This window comes from Egretta garzetta, unplaced genomic scaffold (assembly GCF_000687185.1).
Source record: "Egretta garzetta isolate BGI_Z169 unplaced genomic scaffold, ASM68718v1 scaffold56, whole genome shotgun sequence".
Lineage (NCBI taxonomy): Eukaryota > Metazoa > Chordata > Aves > Pelecaniformes > Ardeidae > Egretta > Egretta garzetta.
The window spans coordinates 13,328,919-13,350,453 of record NW_009260182.1 but is presented as its reverse complement, the minus strand read 5'-3'; the positions used below and the strand labels follow the sequence as shown (position 1 = coordinate 13,350,453).

At 38.3% G+C, this 21,535-nt stretch overlaps 1 protein-coding gene across 1 annotated transcript in view; it reads left to right on the top strand.

Moving 5' to 3' along the window:
* LOC104129172 (gamma-aminobutyric acid receptor subunit pi-like) overlaps positions 1-21,535 on the top strand; it is a 97,073-nt gene that overhangs the window by 64,477 nt on the left and 11,061 nt on the right. Inside the window, exons 3-6 of the mRNA XM_009642087.2 lie at positions 8,499-8,566; positions 9,973-10,190; positions 10,812-10,894; positions 15,449-15,586. Of these exons, the coding sequence (XP_009640382.2) occupies positions 8,499-8,566; positions 9,973-10,190; positions 10,812-10,894; positions 15,449-15,586 (507 nt within the window). The remainder of the gene's footprint in view (positions 1-8,498; positions 8,567-9,972; positions 10,191-10,811; positions 10,895-15,448; positions 15,587-21,535) is intronic.

The following is a 21,535-nucleotide window of genomic DNA, read 5'->3' as shown; positions in this document are numbered from 1 at the left end:
CAGTGGCTAGTAATACATTTCATTCATTACTTCATGCTAGTACTAGAGATAATGTTGGCACTGTCATGACGGATGTGCTTTGGTACACAGCAAACAGGATTTCATTGCAAAATCCTACGGTAGTAAAGACCAATAGTAAAGCACCTGAGTTATGAATCTCCCTTTTCTGATGTGAGCCATTTTTTTTTTTTTTCTCAGCTGTTGTAATGCAGCAAGGCATCTTTTTCTGCCTGGGAATTTTGTTCCGAGGGATGCTATGGACTTTCTGTGCCTGGACATCCCAGATGAACTCAAGCACAGGCCAAGTCAATGTCACGTGTAGAGCCAGTCTGGTACTTCCAGGCAGCACCAGCATGGTTGCGTATGCTTGCCACAGCTCAGTCATGCAGACACTGAGCCTCAGAAGTTTTTGATGGTTCTATATTAGCATTACTACTGAAGGAATGGGATGAGACTCTGAAAAATACATTTTATTGATGCCATTTCTAAATGGAGGGTTGGTGGTTGTGTAAGAAATTACTTCTTTGTAGGAATAATTAGGTTAGGATGACCCAGGAAGCATTCATCTAGATTTTTGGACCTGTAGCTTTTTTCAAGATCATTTGGGATAATTTTCCATGTGATAGAGGCATGTATGCTTGCGGTGGGGTGGGGAATGGTATCTACTGAGCCCTGACCCCTCTATGTTACTGTCAAGGTGCGCTGCAGCTTAGATGAGATTCAGGTCCAGGAGAAACTGTTGTTCTTCTCAGAAGCAGAGCTAGTAAATCACCTAAACCCTAAGCTCACCAAACTGGTGGATTATACAGATCTGTGTGACCACAGCTATCCTAGCTTTGTTCCATGTAATATTTTCCTTATCCCTGTGGATATTACCTGTTCTTCATGAGAAAGAATTCAGTATAACTGGCTTTGCTCAGAGTTATATCAATGGCTACAGCACATCTGATAAATAGCTGATGAAGGCAGAGTATCAATTTAGTTGTTTATACCTCTTCTGTGACTTTTTTTTTGCCTTCCTTATCCCCCCAAATCCTTAATTTCTTTGGTATGATATTTGCATGTTAATAATAAGAGACAGACCAAAATTGGATCATAAGATCAAAGTGCTGGTTAGACTTGAGTTGACTAATGAACAAATGCACGATAAAAACATAAGTGGGGGTATTTGGGTACTGGTGGAGATTATCAGCTGCCATAAAAGCCTATGCAGTTCTAATTGTGTCCACCTATCAGTGCCCATTTACTCCTGAGAGGGAAACTTGTATTTCTAGAAACAGGAATATAAAAAAAAAATCTTTTGTAAGTGTATATATTTCTGCTTATTTGTGTGGCCAGTTAGATATGCACTCATAAATATGCATGAAGAAATTTGTCATAAAACTAGACGGTATTATTTGTTGGCATCTACAGTGCTTTGAGCTTAATGTTAGCTAGTCATAATGGAACAACTGAAATGTGATTTTTATCAAGTGTGAGAGGGCCAGAGGTTAGCTTGAATTTTAGGATAACGTAATACAAAGTCATTTCAAAGTTATTTGTCCTTGAAATTTTTCTCCAAGCAGGAAATGGGGATTTTTGAAGGGATGCTTGCTGCCAAGATACAATCATACTCTTACAAAATCAGCAACACTGAACTCCTTAATATTTAGCAAAATGGTTTTTTTAGTCCTGAAAGCATTAAGTGTAAACAAATGATCAAAAAATGAAGGTTCCTTTTTCCTAAAGCCAGGAGAAACAGAAATATTTACTAGTCAAGGAAATTTTATGGCAGCGTGTAAATTGTTAGTTTAATAAGCCCTCCATTTGCCTATTTGTTTGTGTTTGGTCCTTGTGCTAGGCCTGGCAGATGACTGGGAATTACTGAAGTGGATACAGCCCAGCTAGTGCCTTAATGAGGGGATTCTGAAGATATTTTTCATTTTAATCCAATGACTGTGCATAAACACAAAAACTTGTCTTCTCCTCCTCTTCTTGCATGGATTGGATCTGACAGTTTTCTAGATGTTAAGCCTGGATTAATCTCTCCTTACTTTAGTCATCTTGTCCCCCACAGGTCACCCCTCCAGACCCTTGATACCCAAATGCTGCCATTTAAGCCCAGTACAGGCTGTCATTCCCATCTCTAGGCACTGAAGCTAGGTGCCTAAAGTCAGATTAGTTGAAGCCACGTCAAAGGTTTGCAGACAAGTAGAACTGACTGAGCCTTTTATGTTTGTCCATGGTGGGTGGCACATACCAGTCACCAAATTGTGGGGGTACTTTTACACAGAGGAATCCCAGCTGGACTGGTTTGTTGGCTCTGCCCTCATCTGAGTGTTACTATTAAGAATGTTCTCTTTCCTGAACTATAGCATTTTAATGTCCCTCTAAGCTGGTTCATCAAGCAAGTCTTAATAAACTGACCAGATAGGCCCAAGAAGTTCCATTAACAAATTAAAAAATTACCTAATCTAGAATAATTTTAGCTGTTCTTTGGACAGGAATATGAAATACTCCTATAGTAGTGTTAGTAGATAGTACCCCTTAGTGTAATAATATCTATCCTAGACTTTTCGATGTGAAAGTCTTCCTTAGAAAAGCTGACATAAAGGATTTTTAAAATGCATGGTTATTTCACTTAAATGTGCTACATAACCCTGACACTTTATCTCAGCAATACAAGCTGATTTCAACATCAGGTTTTGTGCTGAAACTGTGTAGGCCAATTTTATAACTTTGGGTGCTGTGCCAAGCCTCTCTGAATTAATGAGCAGGTCCTTCTGACTTCAGTGAACCTTGGATCAGGTTCGTAGAGTTGTTAAGGGATGCATAAAATCTTGTAAATAATTTTATACAAATAGATTTTGTTCTGTGATTGAGTGTGATAATTTGTGTTCTAATTAAAAAGAGAGACTAGGAAAAGGTCACAGCTAAGTATATTTGAGTATGGAAGCTGTTTTCAAGTGGTACAGAAAAGTGTCATGCTTGAATCAGTTACTCTAAACCACATTTAAAAGATTATTTTCCTTAGTGTTGTAATGAGTAATGCATTTCATGGTCTTAAGGTTTAAATTCAAGAAAGCAAATTAAATCTTCGAGTCCAACCTTCTCTGTAAGACCAGCCATGATATTTTTTTCTTATTACAAACAACATTTAAGTTCTATGAGTTTAATTAGATGAAGGCATTTTAGTCCCCAGAAGTTTACAGTTTACCCCCAAGAGAGACCAGGAGATATCAGAATGTTAGCTATGTCTAAGACTCTTTGATTTATTGAGACAAGCTCACAGGCTACATGAGAAAGAAATACCACATAATTGTTATCTAAAGACTATCTTATGTACTGGTTAGCCAATGTCTAATCCTTCAGAGAAAGGTAAAAAGCCCAGAATACGTATGGCCAGTTGCAATGGAAAAAGATCTTTTGAATCCCTACTGAATCCTTAAAAATTGGTATTTAATAAATCAATGACTTGGTGCAAACCTGTGAACTTCAGCATACAGATGGTCATGTAGATTTTTCCTTCCTTTCCCATGGAAATACGAGACACTATGATACAGCTTCCTACATGCAAAACAGTTTGGGTTTTGTTTTTGAGGTTTTCTTTTTTGTGTGGTGTTTTTTTTTTTTTTCCCCTGCCCCTAAATGCTGAGTTTTAGATACTCTGATGAACACTAATGAAGTTCAGTTAGGAAAAAATCAATTTATTTGAAGTTTCATGTTGTCTCTAGGTTCCATAAATGAGTCTTGCTTTGCTTTGTCAGAGAACGTGTACAACTTACTACTGGATACTTTTTCTGTGCACTTACTGACGTTGGGCAAGTCACCTCTCTGTCTTATCTCTGGGGAGCTGAGTAAATGCTGTTATGCTGTTCCTTAATTTTCATGTTACGAGCTTTGATATTAAGCTTCTGGAGTTTTTTGCCTTCTAGACTATTGCTCTCTCTCCATTGAACTCTGTCTACTACTTGCATGTTTTTTTCAAATGTGGAAAACAAATCTCGCCACAGTAATCTCATAACAGTCTTGCCAATACAGTCTAGATTGCAAGATAACTTAATCCTGTGTATTGCTCCCCACTGCAATAGTGCTTCTGCCAAAGCATGATATGGAAAGATCCTATTGAAATGATTATCTGTGACAACCCCTAAATCCTTCTCAAAGGCACTGCTTGCCAAGACAGTTTCCTATCCTGTACATTCTGCCTGCATTATTTGTCCCCACATTAATTACTTGCATTTGGCTGTATTAACATATGGCTTTCTGACAAATGACTTAACAAGCTATTATTACAATCCTCACCAATTTTTGTATTGTCTACAATCTGTACTGGCAAAGCTACATTCACTGTCTAAAGATCATTGATGTGAATGAATAGGGGTGAAGCTGATTCCTGCTAGAAATGGGTCTGTCTTCTGATGTCTTCATATCAACAGTTACAGCTGAGGTCTGTCAGAAAGCCTATCTTAATCTGTCCTGTCTCTTCATGTAACATATATTTGTCAAGAAAGATGTCTTGTGGTGGGAAGTTAAGTGTACTGAACAAATCCAAGCATAATGTATCATTTTATTTAAAAGTCCCATAATACCGTAAACCAAAGCAAAGCTGGCAATCAGGCAGACAAAACCAGTTTTTCATGTGTGCTGGTTTTGTGTGGTTGGATTTAATTTTCTTCATAGCAGCTACAGTGGGGCTAAGTTAGATTTGTGCTGAAAACAGTGTTGATAACAGAGATGTTTTGGCTATTGCTGAGTAGGGCTGACCCAGAGCCCCAAGGCCTTTTCTGCTCCTCACCCCACCCCACTAGGCTGGGGGGACACAAGAAGCTGAGAGGGGGCACAGCTGGGACAGCTGACCCCAACAGATCCAAGGGATATCCCACACCATCTGATGTCATGCTCAGCACATAAAGCTGGGGGAAGAAGGAAGAGGGGTACTTTGAGTGATGGCATTTGTCTTCCCAAATCACCGTTACGCGTGATGGATCCCTGTTTTCCTGGAGATGGCTGAGCACCCACCTGCTGATGGGAATTAGTGAATTAATCCCTTCTTTTGCTTTGATTGAGTGCACAGCTTTTGCTTTACCTGTTAAACTGTCTTTATCTCAACCCACGAAATTTCTCACTTTTACCCTTCTGATTCCCTCCCCCTTCCCACCAGGCCAGGAGTGAGCAAGCGGCTGTGCAGGGCTTAGTTGCCAGCTGGGGTTAAACCATGACATCATGAAACTGTAATAAATTATTGTAGTGATATTTTTCCTTTTAATTCACTGTTAGGCTTGCATGGTGTTTTATCTAGTATTGCTGCAAGGATGAGGTGTTCTTTTAAAGAGCCATCCCCTTTGAGATATTTCTGAAGGTCAGAATTGTTTTAAGTTTTCTTAAACTAAACGGAAAAAGAGCTTGTGCTAACAGCTCAGCACTGGCAGTTCCTGATGGTGCTGAATGATTTTAGTAGGTCCTCAGAGTTACAAATACATCTGTGACACAGTGGTGGTTTCCTTCATTGGTACCAAATTTAAGACTGTGATGATTGCAGTGAGCTGAACTTAGTTTTTAGGTATGGTATCTGCCACTCTTCTGGCCACTTTAGTATATGGGATTACTGCAAATATCTGTAAAGTGCATAAAGTAACAGTCTTTCTACAGAAATTTCAGTAAAAGCTAAAATGTATGTTAATTAGGTTGGGCACCCATTGCTGTAACAAGGCACACCCTTCAGTGTTTCTTTGCCATGTTTTGAAGATTCCCTTCATGACTGCAGGACAGACTGACTTTAGTTTTCTTCTGAGACTGGTAGATCTCTTCCGAAGCTGTCATTATACATACGATTCCTGCCAAACATATGGAAATGTGGGAATGGACTGCCTCATCTGGTATCCTGCCCTGTTTCTGACACTGTCAGCTGGAGACCTTTCAGAGGAAGTTCAGGGGAAACCCTGGTGGATAATTATGGGAAGACTCATTGTTATTAATACTTTGCTTATTTAGTAAGGAACCATAAACTGTATTTAGCCTCACACAGAAAAAGAAATTGTCTTTTGACTATTAATATTGTTTTGTTAAAGGTGTTCTCTGCAGCTTGTATTGTGTTAGGAAAGACCCCTTCAATAATTGTGGAGTTTTTCTGCACAACTCCTCCCTGGCATGTTCCTGTATCTGCGGGAACTCACTTTCTGCTGAGTTTTCAGGAGTGCTTGGCTCGACAGGCTGGCTGCACAGCTTGCGCGCGTGGGTTGTGAAGACTGTCAGGGCCAGCAGAGCGGGATGGCTTTGTCCTGGCTCCTTAGCGCTTGAACCCCAAGGCAGGTCTGTGCTAAGACAGTCAGCTTGAGCTTGAGGTACCTCTTAACCTAAGCTAGGTGTCTTCTGGTGGTTGGGAGTCACCCAACACTACAGTTCTGTTGTGTTACTCAGTATTTTGAAAAATAGCACAACAGGAAAGAAGGAAGACCCTGTTTCTGTAGTTCCAGAAAAAAAGAAACTTAATTTAATTTCAGTAATCTTTCTGGAAAGTCAGCTTTTCCTCTCAGACATGTAACAATAGCACTGATGATACTGAAATAGTGCTAATGAATATTTCCCCTCATCTGTATCAATTTAATTAACAAGGATTGAGTGTTATTCCTACCAATAAAAATAGGATATGATAAGAAAGGGTTGGATTATTCTGAGCCACAATTCCTGCATAGACAGCTGAACATTGTGTTGTCATCTCCTTAAGATGGTCCATCATTAAGCATGATGCCTTGCATGACGAGGTTCCCCCCCAAATTCTTGTGTGGCAGTTGGCGATAATATGCTCTGTTAGTCATATGTGGGAATCTGTAGGAAGACTTTTATAATCAATATTCTGATTTTTTTATCACACTTATTTTAAAAGCAATGATTTTTGAGGATCTGACACATCTTTTGAGGCTGGCAATATTGTACCTGTAATAATTATATAGTAGAATGGTAAGCATATGTATAAATTGACTCTGCTGTTGCACTCTAGAAAGTTGGGCTGAGTTTCCTGGAGGGTCAAGTTTTTAACAAAACACAAATGTATTCTTGGAGTATCAAAACTTGAAAAGAAGGGAAAGAAGCAGGAGAACAAGCTGGCAATGGTCTGAGAACTCTTCTGTCAAATAATTTTGTTCTAAAGTTAACCTCCAAAGTCTTCTTCCAATAGATGAACAATTTCTTCTAATCCCCCTGTACAATTTATAGTATATAATAAGCATATAGATTACTAACAGGGGATGCTGCAAGCCTACAGTTCTGCTTTAAGCTGATTTGAACTTTCAACTGAGTCCAGAACAAAGCATTTGTAGATTCTTTCAGAAGTGCCAGATGTTCAAGAACTTTAACACATGCATTACAAATGGAAATTATTTTGGGAAAAAACACCAATATGCTTATCCCACTTAGATAATTTTTTTTTTTCTTTAGTGTTACTCAGTGGGGTAGAGTTGGACTCATCTTCCTCTAGGTGCCATTTGGGGGCATGTAAGAGCTATGTCTGTAATGCATTGCAAGGCGCCAAGAGAGGGTTTCAGTGGTGTGCTGGTGATACACTGGTGCCATCAGCTACAGAGATCTTAAGTGTTTCTGCATTTCTCAGTACTGCATTCTCTGCTTCTCAAATACTTGGAAAGATGTACTTATTTAATATGAATTTCCTTGTACGTGTACTCTGTTAATTATTCTGCACGTATTCAACCAGGAGCAATGTCATGTTTCCATGAAAGCTCTGCACAAATTCTGCATTTTAAAATGCAAGGCTGGTGACCTTCCTTCTTACGCTGTAAAATGCACATTCACAAGGAAGCGAGAGTCTGAGCGTACTAACATTACAATGATGACTGCTCAGGTAAGGTATTTAATCACACTGAATAAACCTTCAGCTGATATTAAAAGGAGAATAAATGACTAGTTTTCCTTTATAAATGCAAGTATTTAAATAGCAAGTTAACCGCTAATGGTCAAAGCAAGACATTAAAATGCTGTGACACAATATAGACAATATATTCTTAAATAGGCAGTAAATAAAGTCACTCAGCCATCCCATCTGGATATTAACCATGTGACATTGCCAGGTGCAGCTCCTTGGTTCCCTAACATCTGATGGACCAGATGTTGCAACTGGAAGGATTCTTTCCACTGCTCTGCATCTCAGAGCAGAAGGGTGTGATGTACCATGGGGATTGTACCTTTCCCAACTTGCTGTGCAACGTTTTCCCCAGCACTTTTTTTTCTGGGGGGGGAAAAAAAAAAATCATGTAAATCAAGAAATATTTAGGAAATAAAGCATGTTTTTTAAAACCAAGATACTGTTAGTCTAGAAGTATTATATTTTGGTTATGAAATTGTTAAAATTCTTTCATAATTTGAGTTTGAGGAATATTTCCCTTTAAAAAAGCTACTAAATATTTAGAAAAAAATGGATCATATTGTGGAAGATCTTGTAGCCAGTTCTGAACACTGAGTATTAAGGAACCATGTGCTAGATTCTGACTTTTGCTTTTTTGCAGATGGTCCTGTGTCAGTTGGAATGAGCCTGGATATTGCAAGCATTGATACGATATCAGAAATAAATATGGTATTGTAGCTTTTGCAATCTTTTTTGTTTTGCTTGTTGATAAGCTAATGTCTTGTGTTTACAGCTGCTGGCAATGTGACTTGGAGGCTGCTCCCCTTGTGCAGTCAGTGTGTGCTAGGAGATGGAATCTTATTTTTCACTACCGATAGTGGCTATAGCACTCTCATAAGTACAGAAATGTAGATGCAAATCACACCTCTGACAGATACAACCAGATTTGCTGCTAAGTATTAATCTGAATGAAAGGCATGTAGAGCAGTATTTATATTCCAGATGAAATGTTTAAATCTTTATGCATTTCAGAAAATTAGATATATTCATGTGACTTTGAAGCCTCTCCCTTTCATTGTGATTAGACACAGCTGAACTCATATTTTTCTCTTTTACTGTTACTGTCACACATTAACTTATTCCAGCTGTGTTTCATTACATTTGTATCATTTATTTTTGAGCAAACTACGAAATGGAGTATACTTTCCGAATCAAAGATCCTCCATCAGTACATAGAAATAAAAGGCAAAAATAATGAATCAGATATTTAATATTAGAAAATATTTGTGTGTATAAAAAAGTATGTACACACAAAAAATAATGTGTTTGTTTATAAGTACCTCACCATTTCACCACTTGGGCTTCAACAGAAGTTGAGTATCAGAATCCCTTTGTACATAGTAAGTATTACTTAGTATTTACAAAGGGGGAAGTAAGGTCAGAAGGTAAGATGAGCTTGTACTGATAAAAAAGCACCATAAAATCAAAAGCTGACTAAAAAGATGCTAAGAAATACTGTTTTAATGTAAGGCTACAAGGCATATCTGAATTGAAGGTGAATCGGGCTGAGAGCTGTATTCAAGGTCTTGATAAATCTGGCGCTGCTGTTTCCCTTCTGATGTCGAAAGGATAAATTGTGCTAAAAGGTTATGATTCCCTTCCTATTTCACTGACTTCTGTTGTTTTGCCTATCTGAATTCATACAACTTTTTTCAAAGTTTTCTTAAAAATCCATTATTTAGTAGTTTATGTGAACAAAATGATATTTGCATCCACTTATATAAATAATTCTAAAATTTAAAGATATACAGAGCCAGATTATCTGCTTACAAAACTCTGATGACTTAGCTGATTTATAGACCCAGACTTAGGCCATCAGCTTTACAATAAAATTCCAATGACTGTAACAAAATCTACTCAAGATAATATTTCTTAATGATGTCAACCTCGCATCAAGTGCTGGAAAATTTGGCAGTACAAGAGCCAGTACAACTGCTATCGGAGTGTCAGCATTGAAGAATAAGACACGGAGAGTCACAGGCTGTTTGTGCCCAACAGCTGTTTCTATATGCTTTTGTAAAACAGAATATAATACAATCTTACTCTGTACGATAACTTTGTTTTTCCTCTTTCAGGACTACACGGCTACCATATTTCTAAGGCAGCGATGGACTGATGAGAGACTTTGTTTCGATGGCAATAAGAGTTTAAGCTTAGATGGTCGCCTTGTGGAAATGCTTTGGGTACCAGATACCTTCATAGTTGATTCAAAGAAGTCTTTTCTTCATGATATCACTGTTGAGAATCGTCTTATAAGAATATACCCTAATGGAACAGTCTTGTATGCTCTACGGTATGTATATACCACATACCAGCCTTTATATTTGGCTTCTACTTACACTTTAAACTTCCTGGGTTAGCAGAATTTTATGCTTAAACTGATCTATTTGTCAAAGTAGAAGATGCATGGTCTTGTAGTTTTATTAATATGTAATATTACTGGCCAATATGATTAAATTCTGAAATTTAATACTAGTTGTCCTTTTCCCTGAATAGACCCTTGTGCTCTCATGTAGACCAAATACAGGAACTGCATTTTGCCTTTCCAGTTGTTTTACAATGAGCTGTTTTTGCAATTATTGCAGATTACCCTTTATAATAAATTTTTATAAATATAACAAAATTGTAAAATATATTGTATAATACCAACAAAGGAATATGCACACCATCAGTGAGAAGGAAGCAAGGGGGTGGCTTTTTTCGACTACCACTCAGCTGTTCTGGAGTGGTTTCCTGGTTTGGATGCTATTATTCTTCCCCATTAGATACCAGTAAATGCTAGATTTTTTTTTTTTGCCTTGCAATTTTTTGCCTGCAAATATTAGTTCAAGATAGATACATGGCTTATTTACATTTTTACTGATGAATAATTTTACCCCATTAATAATCAGCAATACCCTTTTTTTCCTCTAAGGATCACCACAACTGTTGCATGTAGCATGGATCTAAGCAAATATCCCATGGATAAGCAGACGTGTACTTTGCAACTGGAAAGCTGTAAGACACTTAATACTTAGTATTTTTATACAGTTAGAAAAATATTTGTGATCTTTTTCCAGGGCTGCTAGATATTATTATCGAAGAGGCTGGAATTTTCAATGAAGCCAAGGGACAGTATGTGACCAGCCCCTGTCGAATTACAGTAGTGTCTGTATACAAAGATAAAAGCATAAGGCGTCACTGAAAATAGCATGGCAGTACTGAAATGCTGCCATGCTATTCATGGTTAAACAAAATCTCGGGTTATCATAGGCCTGGTTTTGCAGTGCATCCTGCAGTTATTCTGTTGGTCTTCAGGGGGAGTTCTGTGAGCAGACAATTTCCAGCCCAGCCGAGAAAATATTTTTAATTTGTTTTTCTCTTTCAGACAGTATGTATCCCTCCCCCCTGCCTGAGGCACAATTCCTTTAGGAAAGAAAGAAATTAGAATAAGGCTTATTTGTAAGGCATAGAGTTCATATTTAATTAATTTACTGTCTTCATACTGAAAAAAAGGCAGCTGCATGTTCTGTTCTGAGATGGATACATAGAGATCTTTCTATGACTTACTTAATTGCGTCTATGCCTGTGCCCTGGGAAAAAATACCATCAGTTCATGGACCAAGACTAAATATACCTTCATAGAACCTCCTTTTACCAACGTTTTCATAATTTTCATTAAAATATGCTCTCTAATACTTTGTAGACATGGTTGATTTGCAAATACCTGAATGTTGCATGTTTATAGTTAACTGTTTGCTATTATTCATATGATAAGTCTCTATCAAAATATTTTTGCATGGGATAATGTAAAAGGATACCCAATCCTGTAAGATGAAAATATATGTTCAAATATATATCAATACACATTCAAAATCTTTTGGAAGGTTTTTCAAGGCTTGTCAAGTATCCTTTACCATTTCAGACGTGTGTATGTTCTTTATCTCCTGTTGGTAATGACCAATTAGAAGATTGCTGCACAGTTTCATTTTTAGACAAACCACAAAGGGAATCAACCCCAAAACCTTCATTACACCGGAGTCCCTCTAGAATCAGCAGTTTTATAAGATCTGGTTAACAAATAGTGATTTGAATTAGAATTTGGATTTATCTCTAATTTATTTTCCTTTGGAAGAGCATATTGGTAAGTCAACCCATATGGTTTTATATCAACAGCATTGCCTAATGACTCATTTAATGTTTTCTCTAGTTACAGAATGATATATATGTCCCACAAGTACTTAAATTTATTTGACAAGATTAAAAAAAAAGAAAAATTCCCTATGTAATTAAAATTAAACATTTTTTCAGAATGATTCCATCTGCTTTTTCAACAACACACAAGTGTCTCCTGTCCAAGGGGAAAACATAGTAATGTCATCACAAATGTGCCCATAACATTGCTGTTAAGTTTTACAGAAAGCCGCTAGAAGCAATAAACGCAGAAAGAAAGAGTGCGCCTTTAGCTGTGGCTCTTTCTTCAGTGCGCTACAATACTTTCTTTTGGGTATGCTGGAAATGGTGTTTGCTTCCTCGTGAGATAAGCTATGACAATTTATAGATGAATGACATCATCCTAGAATACTGCTTGCAAAATACCATTACCTGGAATTAAGAATCATGAATGCAAGCATGTATATACATCCACACAAGCACCAACATGTATAAATAAGATGTAAAATACATAGCAAATACGTGATCTGACACCAAGTGTTAGGCCTTTTATTAAGTGATCACTAATGCAATCAATCAGTATTATCAAGTAATGACTTTACACAATAAAGCATCCCTAGTGGCCTTTACAACATCAAGTAATGGCTTTACACAGTAAAGCATCCCTAGTGGCCTTTACAATGTGCTAGTCTGCTCTTGGTAGTTAATAGCATTAATTGATTTATACTTTCCACACAGCAAAATATATTTCAGCCAAAATGCCTGTTGTTTCCTTCCCCTGTTAGTGCAACACTTTGGCAGGTAGGGCAGGCATATGTTAGGAGACAGAGTTGCCACTCTGAGTCTCAGCTGATGTGGCAGATGTGACATTTGGGGACTTGGAGGGCTCCTGTCTCGGTTGGTGCTGTAGGGGGGTTCGTGTTCTCTGCTATGTGGTAGGGAACATCACCTTTCATTCACACTGGGCTGAGGGATTTTTTTCCTTTTCCTCCCCCTAAGGCCTCCAGTCCAAATACATATTCATGTTTTGGGCCCATCTCTGAAATTTTATTTCCTTATTGAACTTGTCCTTTAGCATTTATTCAGTGAAGAGCCATGTGAAGGCACTTAACTTGTGCTTGACAATCAGGGGAAATTAAAATTAGCAACAGAAAGGTAAAGAAACTCATTTGTATTAGGCATTATGAATGTTTAATCCCAAATTTACTATTCCTGTAGTTAACCCTGTTGATGTTAGCTGTTCACTCTCTATCAACGAAGTACAGGAATGAGGCATTTTGGGCTTGAGGAATTAGAACGAAAACTCTGTGTCATCTAGAGAGAATAGAGATTACTTATAAAAGCCAAATAACATGGCTTAAGGATTTTGTCTCTATAAACTTTTAAAACATTTTATAATTAGTAAAATATTAATCCCCTGAACAAAGAATAACTTAGCACAGAGGGAGCACTCTGCTATTTAACTTTACTGACTATTGGGAAGACTCTCCCCGTGAAAATTCTTCACAAATAGAGATTTGGAATTAGTATTTTCAAAGAGTTTTCATAGGAAGGACCACCAAAACCTACTAATTGCTCAGCTAGTGAAAATACTTTGGAACAAAAATGGTTCTGTTAGAGCAAAACAACGTCCATTTGGAGATATGCTTGTTATTGTCCACCTGGGCATCGAATTTCTCCCATCTCACAACTTGGAAGACTGAATAACTTGTAAAAATAAGAGTGTACTGTGGTACTCTCTAGTTCTTTGGACTTTCTTTAAATATCTGCAGCTCATTTATACTGAAAGTGAAATGAATCCATGCCTGGAGTCACTCATGAAAACTGCTGCTACGAACCTCTTTGTTTTGACTGAGGACAATGCAATTATTTTTTTCATAGGAAATTTACTTTTATTTTTCACCTCCCAAATCTGGGAAATTTGGGAGGTGAAAAATAACATTTCCTAGATTTGGGCTTTAGACAATCAGGAAATAAGCTTGGATGTGCATGCATTTGGCTTAGTCTTTTGACTGCTGTGTTTTGTCTTTAATTTCTATGAATGTGATGGTGTGTGCAGAGATCCTGGTCACAGTACCTTTTCAGAAAACTGCCAGTGACAGTGAAAATCAGATTTACACTTAAAGAATGGTCAGGGAAAGAATTTCCAGGTGAAATTGTCATTTTAATTGGTAACCAGCATAGTGTTTCCTTGAAATGAAATTTCTGAACTCCTGTTTTTCCTCCATTAAATGGCTGTAGGAAATCACTCCTTTTTTGTCATTGCAAGAAACAAAGCCATTAACTTAAAAATATTAAAATGCTCTTTTTATTTTAATACATCTCTTTTTTTTTTTTTCTTTCTGTGATTCTAGAGCTTTGTTCTTTTTTGCAGCATATCCCCTTGTGCAATGCACTGCATTATTGTCTCGCTGTAATTTACTTACAATTGACTGGAGTCTAAAAATAATCATCAGCTCATGTTTCTGTCCCCTAAGCTTAGCTATTAACTTGCACAATATAAATCTGTCAAATAGAAGAATGATTGATCTAAGTAAGCTAAAGGAAAAGATGTTCAAACGCTCCCTGTTAACATGTAAATTACATTAACATAATCTTGAATTAATCATATACACTAGCCTGAAAATTGCCTGCCTTTTAATATAATAGGGAAAAGCTACTGAGGTGTTTTAGCTATGATTGTGCCGCATATTGACGAGTGTGTGCAAAATAGAGTTGCCTTCTGATAGATGATTCATGTCCCGTCTCCGCTCCTAATTACTACTTGAAGGTTAAGAGGAAATCTCCTGGGGCCCCTGGAGCATGCCAGGCTGTTGAGCCTGCAGAAACATCAGCATCTAAACTGGTGTCCTTGGGAAGCATCCAAGCTCCTAAGCCAAAATGTTGTCCCAAGGGACAACCCAAGCCCAGCTCGGAGCGCGGCGCCAGCACGCAGCAGCCCTGCTGCTCTCCTCGCCCCTTCGATTCTATGGGAATGAGGACCGAATGCACCGCATCGAGGAAACAGCGGCCTGGGATGCAACGAAGGGCACCCTTAATGTTTAGTCCAAATGCTGGCAGTGCTATAATTAATAAAACCTGTATTTCTTTAGCTTAATAGCTTTTGCCTTTGGAATACCATGCGGTACTCATCTCTTTTATTAGTTTGTCATCTATACTAGAATAAAAGATACAAAAAAGACCAGCTCCAAACCAGTCAGCTTTTAAATTATAAGACTTTGCATGTTATTTTGGAGTTTTGCTGCAAACAGGCATTATGTTCTGCCAAACCCCGTCATTGTTTATGTCTAACTGTACTTTCAGACAAATAAATAAGAAGCAGCTGAACCATAAGTGTGCTGAACACAAATTAATTATTGTGTAAAATAAACACTTGTGTTGGCTTGTGTATCACTACAGGGGGTTATAACATCAATGATGTGATGTTTTACTGGACCAGAGGAAATGATTCAGTTCGAGGTTTGGACACGCTCCGACTGGCACAATACACAGTAGAAGACCACTTTACCTCGGTGTCCGAAGCGGTGTATGAGACAGGTAAAAATATCCTTCTAATGCTTTCTAGGTACAGTTCAGAATATGGCTTTTGGAACAGAGCACCACTAAGGAACTGAGAACGTTGCTTTCTTTCAGGATGATAGTTTTCATCTTCTGCTAGACTACATTCTTGAAACAATACATACTTTTCCAGATGTTACCAGCAGAGACCCAGCTAATGTAAATGTTGAGAGGCTTTGAGCATTTTCTTGGAGGCTGCGCATTATCTGAAAAATGATAAACAAGAGATGTACTACTTCGTCCATGTAATGTCAGGGAGAGCTCTTGTGAAGGAAGAAGAGCCTGTGAATTGGGGATTTAAATTGGAGAGAGACCAGGGACCCTGGGTACCCAGCTCAGAACAGTTCCCAGCCTTCCTGGAAATAGCCACTCTGGCTCTATTTGGCCATGGGGATTTCGGTGAATGTGCTGGGTGCTTTTACAACTGCAGTACGTGGGGTTTCATGGCTAGTGCTTGCCGGAGTTGCTCTTTTTCTGCGGCAACCTCTGTCCAGCCTGGTGGGCAGCAGAGCGCAGACTGCCCAGCCTGAGGTTCCTCTGCCCAGGGAAGGGTCAGAAGCATTTCCACAGACCTGCTCTTCTGCTGATCTTGGGAAACTGCTGTAGAAAGTTTCCTCTAACTGCAGGACTTAACCTCATGAAAGAGTCTGCTCCTGTTTATTTTCCAGAGATTCTGAAAGGGCTTTCAGAGAGTTCAAGACCTGCCAAACCTGCTTTATGCTCTTTGAGCTGTAGCTTCACCAGAGGATATGTTACTAATTCTGAAACACAGAAGTAGAATTTCTCTGTTCCATTGTTGGGTATTTCTGCTTTAATAATTCAACACAAAGAAACTTTATGATCTAATTTCAGGTATTAATTCAGGCTAAAAGTCAAAGTTCTCTAAATGGATATAAAAGGAGAAATGAAATACATCCTGGCAGGCTCTGGGATCACAAAGTATCTTGCTGCTTACATAAGTGACATCTGCTTGCCTTCCTCCTCTTTACAGCTTCTGGGTAAGCAACATCAGGTTCAATCAAAGGAGAATAATCCTTGGCTGCTGTTCTGCCCAGAAGGGTATTAGGACCTGTTCACCGTACAGGAAAGAGGAGGAGGGAACCTGCTTAATTCTTACCATCTTCTATCGTAGAGTCCAGACTCTAAAACCAAAAAAAAGTTCTATTATTTTTTACGAAATAAAATCAAACCAGTTTGCAATTATAACTGAAGAGGCATGATCAGATGAACTATACTCTTTTCAGTAAATGATGCTGTCTTCCTCCCTTTATGTTGGCAGGAATCATATGTCTAAAGTCAAAAGCCACTTTTTCTTTCAATTATACCTTTTAACATATGCAACTTAATTAGATTAAAATTGCCCACACCTTCTTGTTTCAATTCTCCTGTTCAAGAAAGCCATGTTATCAAGTGCTATGCAGTAGAAGGAAATTTCATAATCCTCTTAATTTTCTATTGAGTTGTTATGAAATAGGTGCTATTTTCTACAGATTTTTTTAATTTCAGGAAAACAGTGCCTACTGTAGCCCATATTAAAAGAAAAAAGCAACCAGATTATGGAACTATGTAATCAATTTCAAAATGAAAATTGATGCTTTGCATTTCCTTAACATCATTAATAGATATCTGAGAGCATTTTATAAGAAAAGTTATATTATAAATTACAGTTGTTTATAACAGTTACGATTTAAAAGGCTAGAGCTAAAGATACAAGAGAACAACTGTCTGTAGTATTTCCTAACACAGCAAAAAAAGCAATCAGGGTTTGATACTCTGTGAACTTGAACAGGCAGCACAGCTGCTGTGCAAGTGAAATATTGTACAACAGCGCAAGGCCCGAGTTCACGTACAGCCACTGACAGAGCCAAATTTAAAATGTAGTCAGCAAAATTCCTGCATAAGTAACTTCAGTAAATTTAAGAAAAGGACATTGTGGATTAATCTTGTTTATAAAAGTGTGTATCACGTAATAGGAATTACATTATTGTAATCACATAATGGTAAGTCACTTTGAATAATGTTAGCTAGGCTGCTGGCTAGGGTTTGGTGTTGATATCGTTTTGGTACAGACCATTTCTGATATGGGTAAATTAATTGCTAGAACCACTTCCTACATGTCTTTTAATTATAGTCCTTATTCTGCATACACTGATACATAGTTTTGGGGTCCAAGAATCTATCTGCATCAGTGGCTGCTGGGTTTTTATTTTAGCTGCCTAGCCAACACCACCTGCATTCTCAGAGTAATAAATAGTGACACAGAAAGCTTGCCTTTCTTATTGGAAAAGCATAAAAGCAATTAAATGCTGTTACAGTCTAGATTTTTGTGTAAATAATCATAGAAATAAGGCTGAAATACACTTTAAGAATTCATTTAATCTATTCTCATGTTGCAAGTCAAGGTCATCTGTATCTACAGTCTACTTCCTGACAGATGTTTCAGGGGTAAGTTTGACAAACCTCCAAAGTGTCTACACTTTCCCTCTTTTTAATTCATATAAACATTTTTTTTTTTCCTGGTGATTATTGCAAGCATATTTTCCTCATGTCTAATCTTTATCTCCCTTGCTGCTGCATTTCAAACCTGTTATGTGGATATGGAAGACAATTTTCCCGCTATTTTTCAGCAGCCCTTTCATGATTTCAGGACAGATATATTTTTTTTTCAGACGAACACTTTCCCTCTTTTTAATTCATATAAACAGTTTCCTAATCTCCTGTCTCTGCTATTGTTCTCCTATGGAATTTCTCATATCTTTGCTGATGTGCAGCACCCAAATCTAGGTACCCTGTTCCCATCCGATATCCTCCGCAGAGGGAAGGATTTACACATTTCATGACCTCTGTTCCTTGTTATCCATTCCGGGTTGATATTTGTTTTTCTTGCAGAAAATTGTTGCATATTTTTGGTCTTGCTCAGCTTGCGATTCCTTTTAGTACTCCACCTCCTTTATTGCCCTGTAGCCACATATTCCCTGTGCTCTCCTTAGGGAACTAGTGGTTCCTGTCTGAGTGTAGGACTTGGTACTTTTGTTGACTTTTGTCTTTTACTCAGGCTGGTTTTGATAGTTGTTGAGATAATTTTGAACTCTAATGCTGTTCTCCAATGCGCTAATGCCCCTCTCTTAAAAGACACTCGGCCCGTCGTCATGTTTGTTAGTGAGCAGTACTGGGCACAGGACAGACCCCATGTGTTCCCACTCAATAAATGCTTCTATTTTCACAGCAAGAGAGAGCTAATTCATCTCATCTAACATGTTTAATTGGAAAAAGAAACAAAAAACGTCATTTAATACTTGAGGCCAATTGGCTGTTGATAGCTTTTCTTCTGGCCAGCAATTTTCCTTAGTCTTGCTCTCACTACTGCAGCCTCTTGCCAAGTCTTCAGCCGTAGCCAGAATGAAGAGGCTCAGCTTGCTCAGGTCTAGCCTAATGCTGAGTCTTCAGCCTGAGCCCAGAAGGCAGGGAGAGTTATGTCAGGCAGTCAGGGCTCTCGGTGCACTTCCCTGCTTAGAAAACTGTGAAGTCAGCAAAATGGTGTGTTCAAACAGTATTATTTTGGCAGAACAGAAGGAAAGAAGAGACAGAAGCATAAAGTCAGTCTCGTCTCCTTGATGCACAAAGACAAGACATTTGCCCTCTTGAAAAAGACTGCAAGGGGAGCTGGCTGCTGTTCCTTGTCTGCAGTCACTGCCAGCGTTTTGATGTCTATCACAAATCCTGCTTTAGCCTCCTTGGGCGAGAGGCCTCGTCAGACCTCCTCTGGCTATGCCCTGTTGAAACTCTGCTGACCCCCGGCCCCTCCATGTTATTGGCTTCTCAGGCGGGAGGTCATGACTAAGCCAGTAATGAGTTGCTCTCATTTATAATTAGTGATCTGAAAATCAAAAAGTATATAAACTACCATATAAACTATAAAGGGTGTATATGAGTGTATAAATATAGCAGACTCCTACACAGAGTCTATGTTCATCAGTCAGTCTCCTTCTCCTGAAATAGAGGTATCGCATCGCTTTGTCCTACGGGCCTGCCTGCAGTTTCCTAAGGCTCAGGAGATTTCTTAGTTAACAATCAAACTTTTCTAGGACTTCCAATTCTTTTTTGAGGTATGGTACACTGAGTAACTTCTCTCATTCCGTTTAGCAGTTCCTCTATAATCTGCAATTGCTTTCCAGTTGTTATTTCTGAGAACATCATCTTTGCCATATAGGACTTAATCTCAGAACCACATTTGGTATAATCTTATCTGGTGAGTCTTTGGTCAGTCTCATCTAAGATTTGAGCAGTTGCATATATATATATCTGTTACTGTGTTATGTTCAACTTACCTATCTGAGCTTATATAATCACTCTTTGTAAGCAAGGTTTTCTACTTGAGTTAACGCTAAAAGGTTTTCCATCGTGAGTTGTTTTTGTGATACTTCTGCAATGTAGAAAAGATTAGAAAGAAAACAGTTTGGGAAAAGGCATTGAAAAAGTTACAGTAACATAAAAACCTGTGGAAATCTAATGAATGTAATATCAAGGATATTAAGGAGAGGCATGTTTTTGTTACCTTCTGAGAAGTTCTTTGTAGTATAGACAGAAATGCACATAAAGACTTGAAAAATTTCTGTGGCATAAGTGTTTTGTAAGCTAAATAGATAAATACATTCACGCACAAACACTACATGAAGGGGTTTGTTTCATTCTTAGGAAATTTGAATTTCAAACTCATTTTTTGTAAAGCATTTTTGTGAAGATGAAACATATGTTGATAAGCCTACCCTAATCTTTCATTTCTTCCAGTTCACCTCTGAAGAAGTAGGAGAAGAGGTAGTTTATAAGATCTTGACTGTGAAGAACAGGAGATGATGATTGCTCTCTGAGGGAGGGACAGAGGAGCCGTAATAACATGTTAACCATATGTATTGACACCCTTAGCATCCTGCATCAGTCAGAGAATTGCATTTCAGTTGCACAACTGATTTGTTGGGTATAAATGGGGACACTACCTGTTCCTTAATGTGTATGTTCACTGTAAACAAGCAATAAAAATGCATACTGAAAACTATGCTTTCAGCACACAGTTAAAGCAGTAAAATTCTGTTTAAAGCTTTCCTGTACTGCGCCCTTAAAAGGTGCAAGAAGAAAAGAAAATGATGCATCGGTAGAGTTATACTGATGTGCTTGTGTGAGATGTACATCACACATTTTAGCTGGCACCCAAGAGGTTAGCATACATATTTCATGATAGAGAAGAATGTGCTCTTTGTGCCTGGCTGCACACCCCTGTGCCGGATACCAAAGTGCTTCTTACATAAAGAGTGATGTGGAGCAGTCTTTTACTGGAGTAGAGTTCATCAAGAAGTCCTCGGGGAGTAACTGTGGGGAAGATGCTCCCATCCTGCTGTGTTACAGTGGAGGTTAGGAACTGCCGACAGCATTTGTAGAGCACTGGTCATTCCTTCAGGTGCCTCTGCTGTGACCATCTGCTGGTCTGAGGGTGGCGGGAAAGAGCAGAGACACAGCATTCTGCCATCAGCTGGGAACAGACACCATAGAAAAATGGGATAATCAAAAAATGGATGACCTAGGGTCGTGGTTTACTGGTGAGATGGCAGTGTTAGATTAATGGTTGGACTTGATGAACTTAAAGGTCTTTTCCAACCTAAATGATTCTATGATGCTATGAGGAAGCCTGTTTATTTAGGTTTTCATCTATTTCTCAGGCAGTGCAGCAATAGTCAGTGGTGACAAAAATTGTCAGTATTATGGCAAGATCTATTCAAAGTGTCAGATAGGCAGTGCTGTAGATTAGAATATTGCTTTTAGAAGCCAAAAGCCAAACTTCAAAGTTAAGTTATAAAGAGGAATAAACTAGGTTTTCTTGCCGTCACAAAGATCTGCCTTAGACCTAGACCTACACCTGCTCAGTTACTGGGAAAG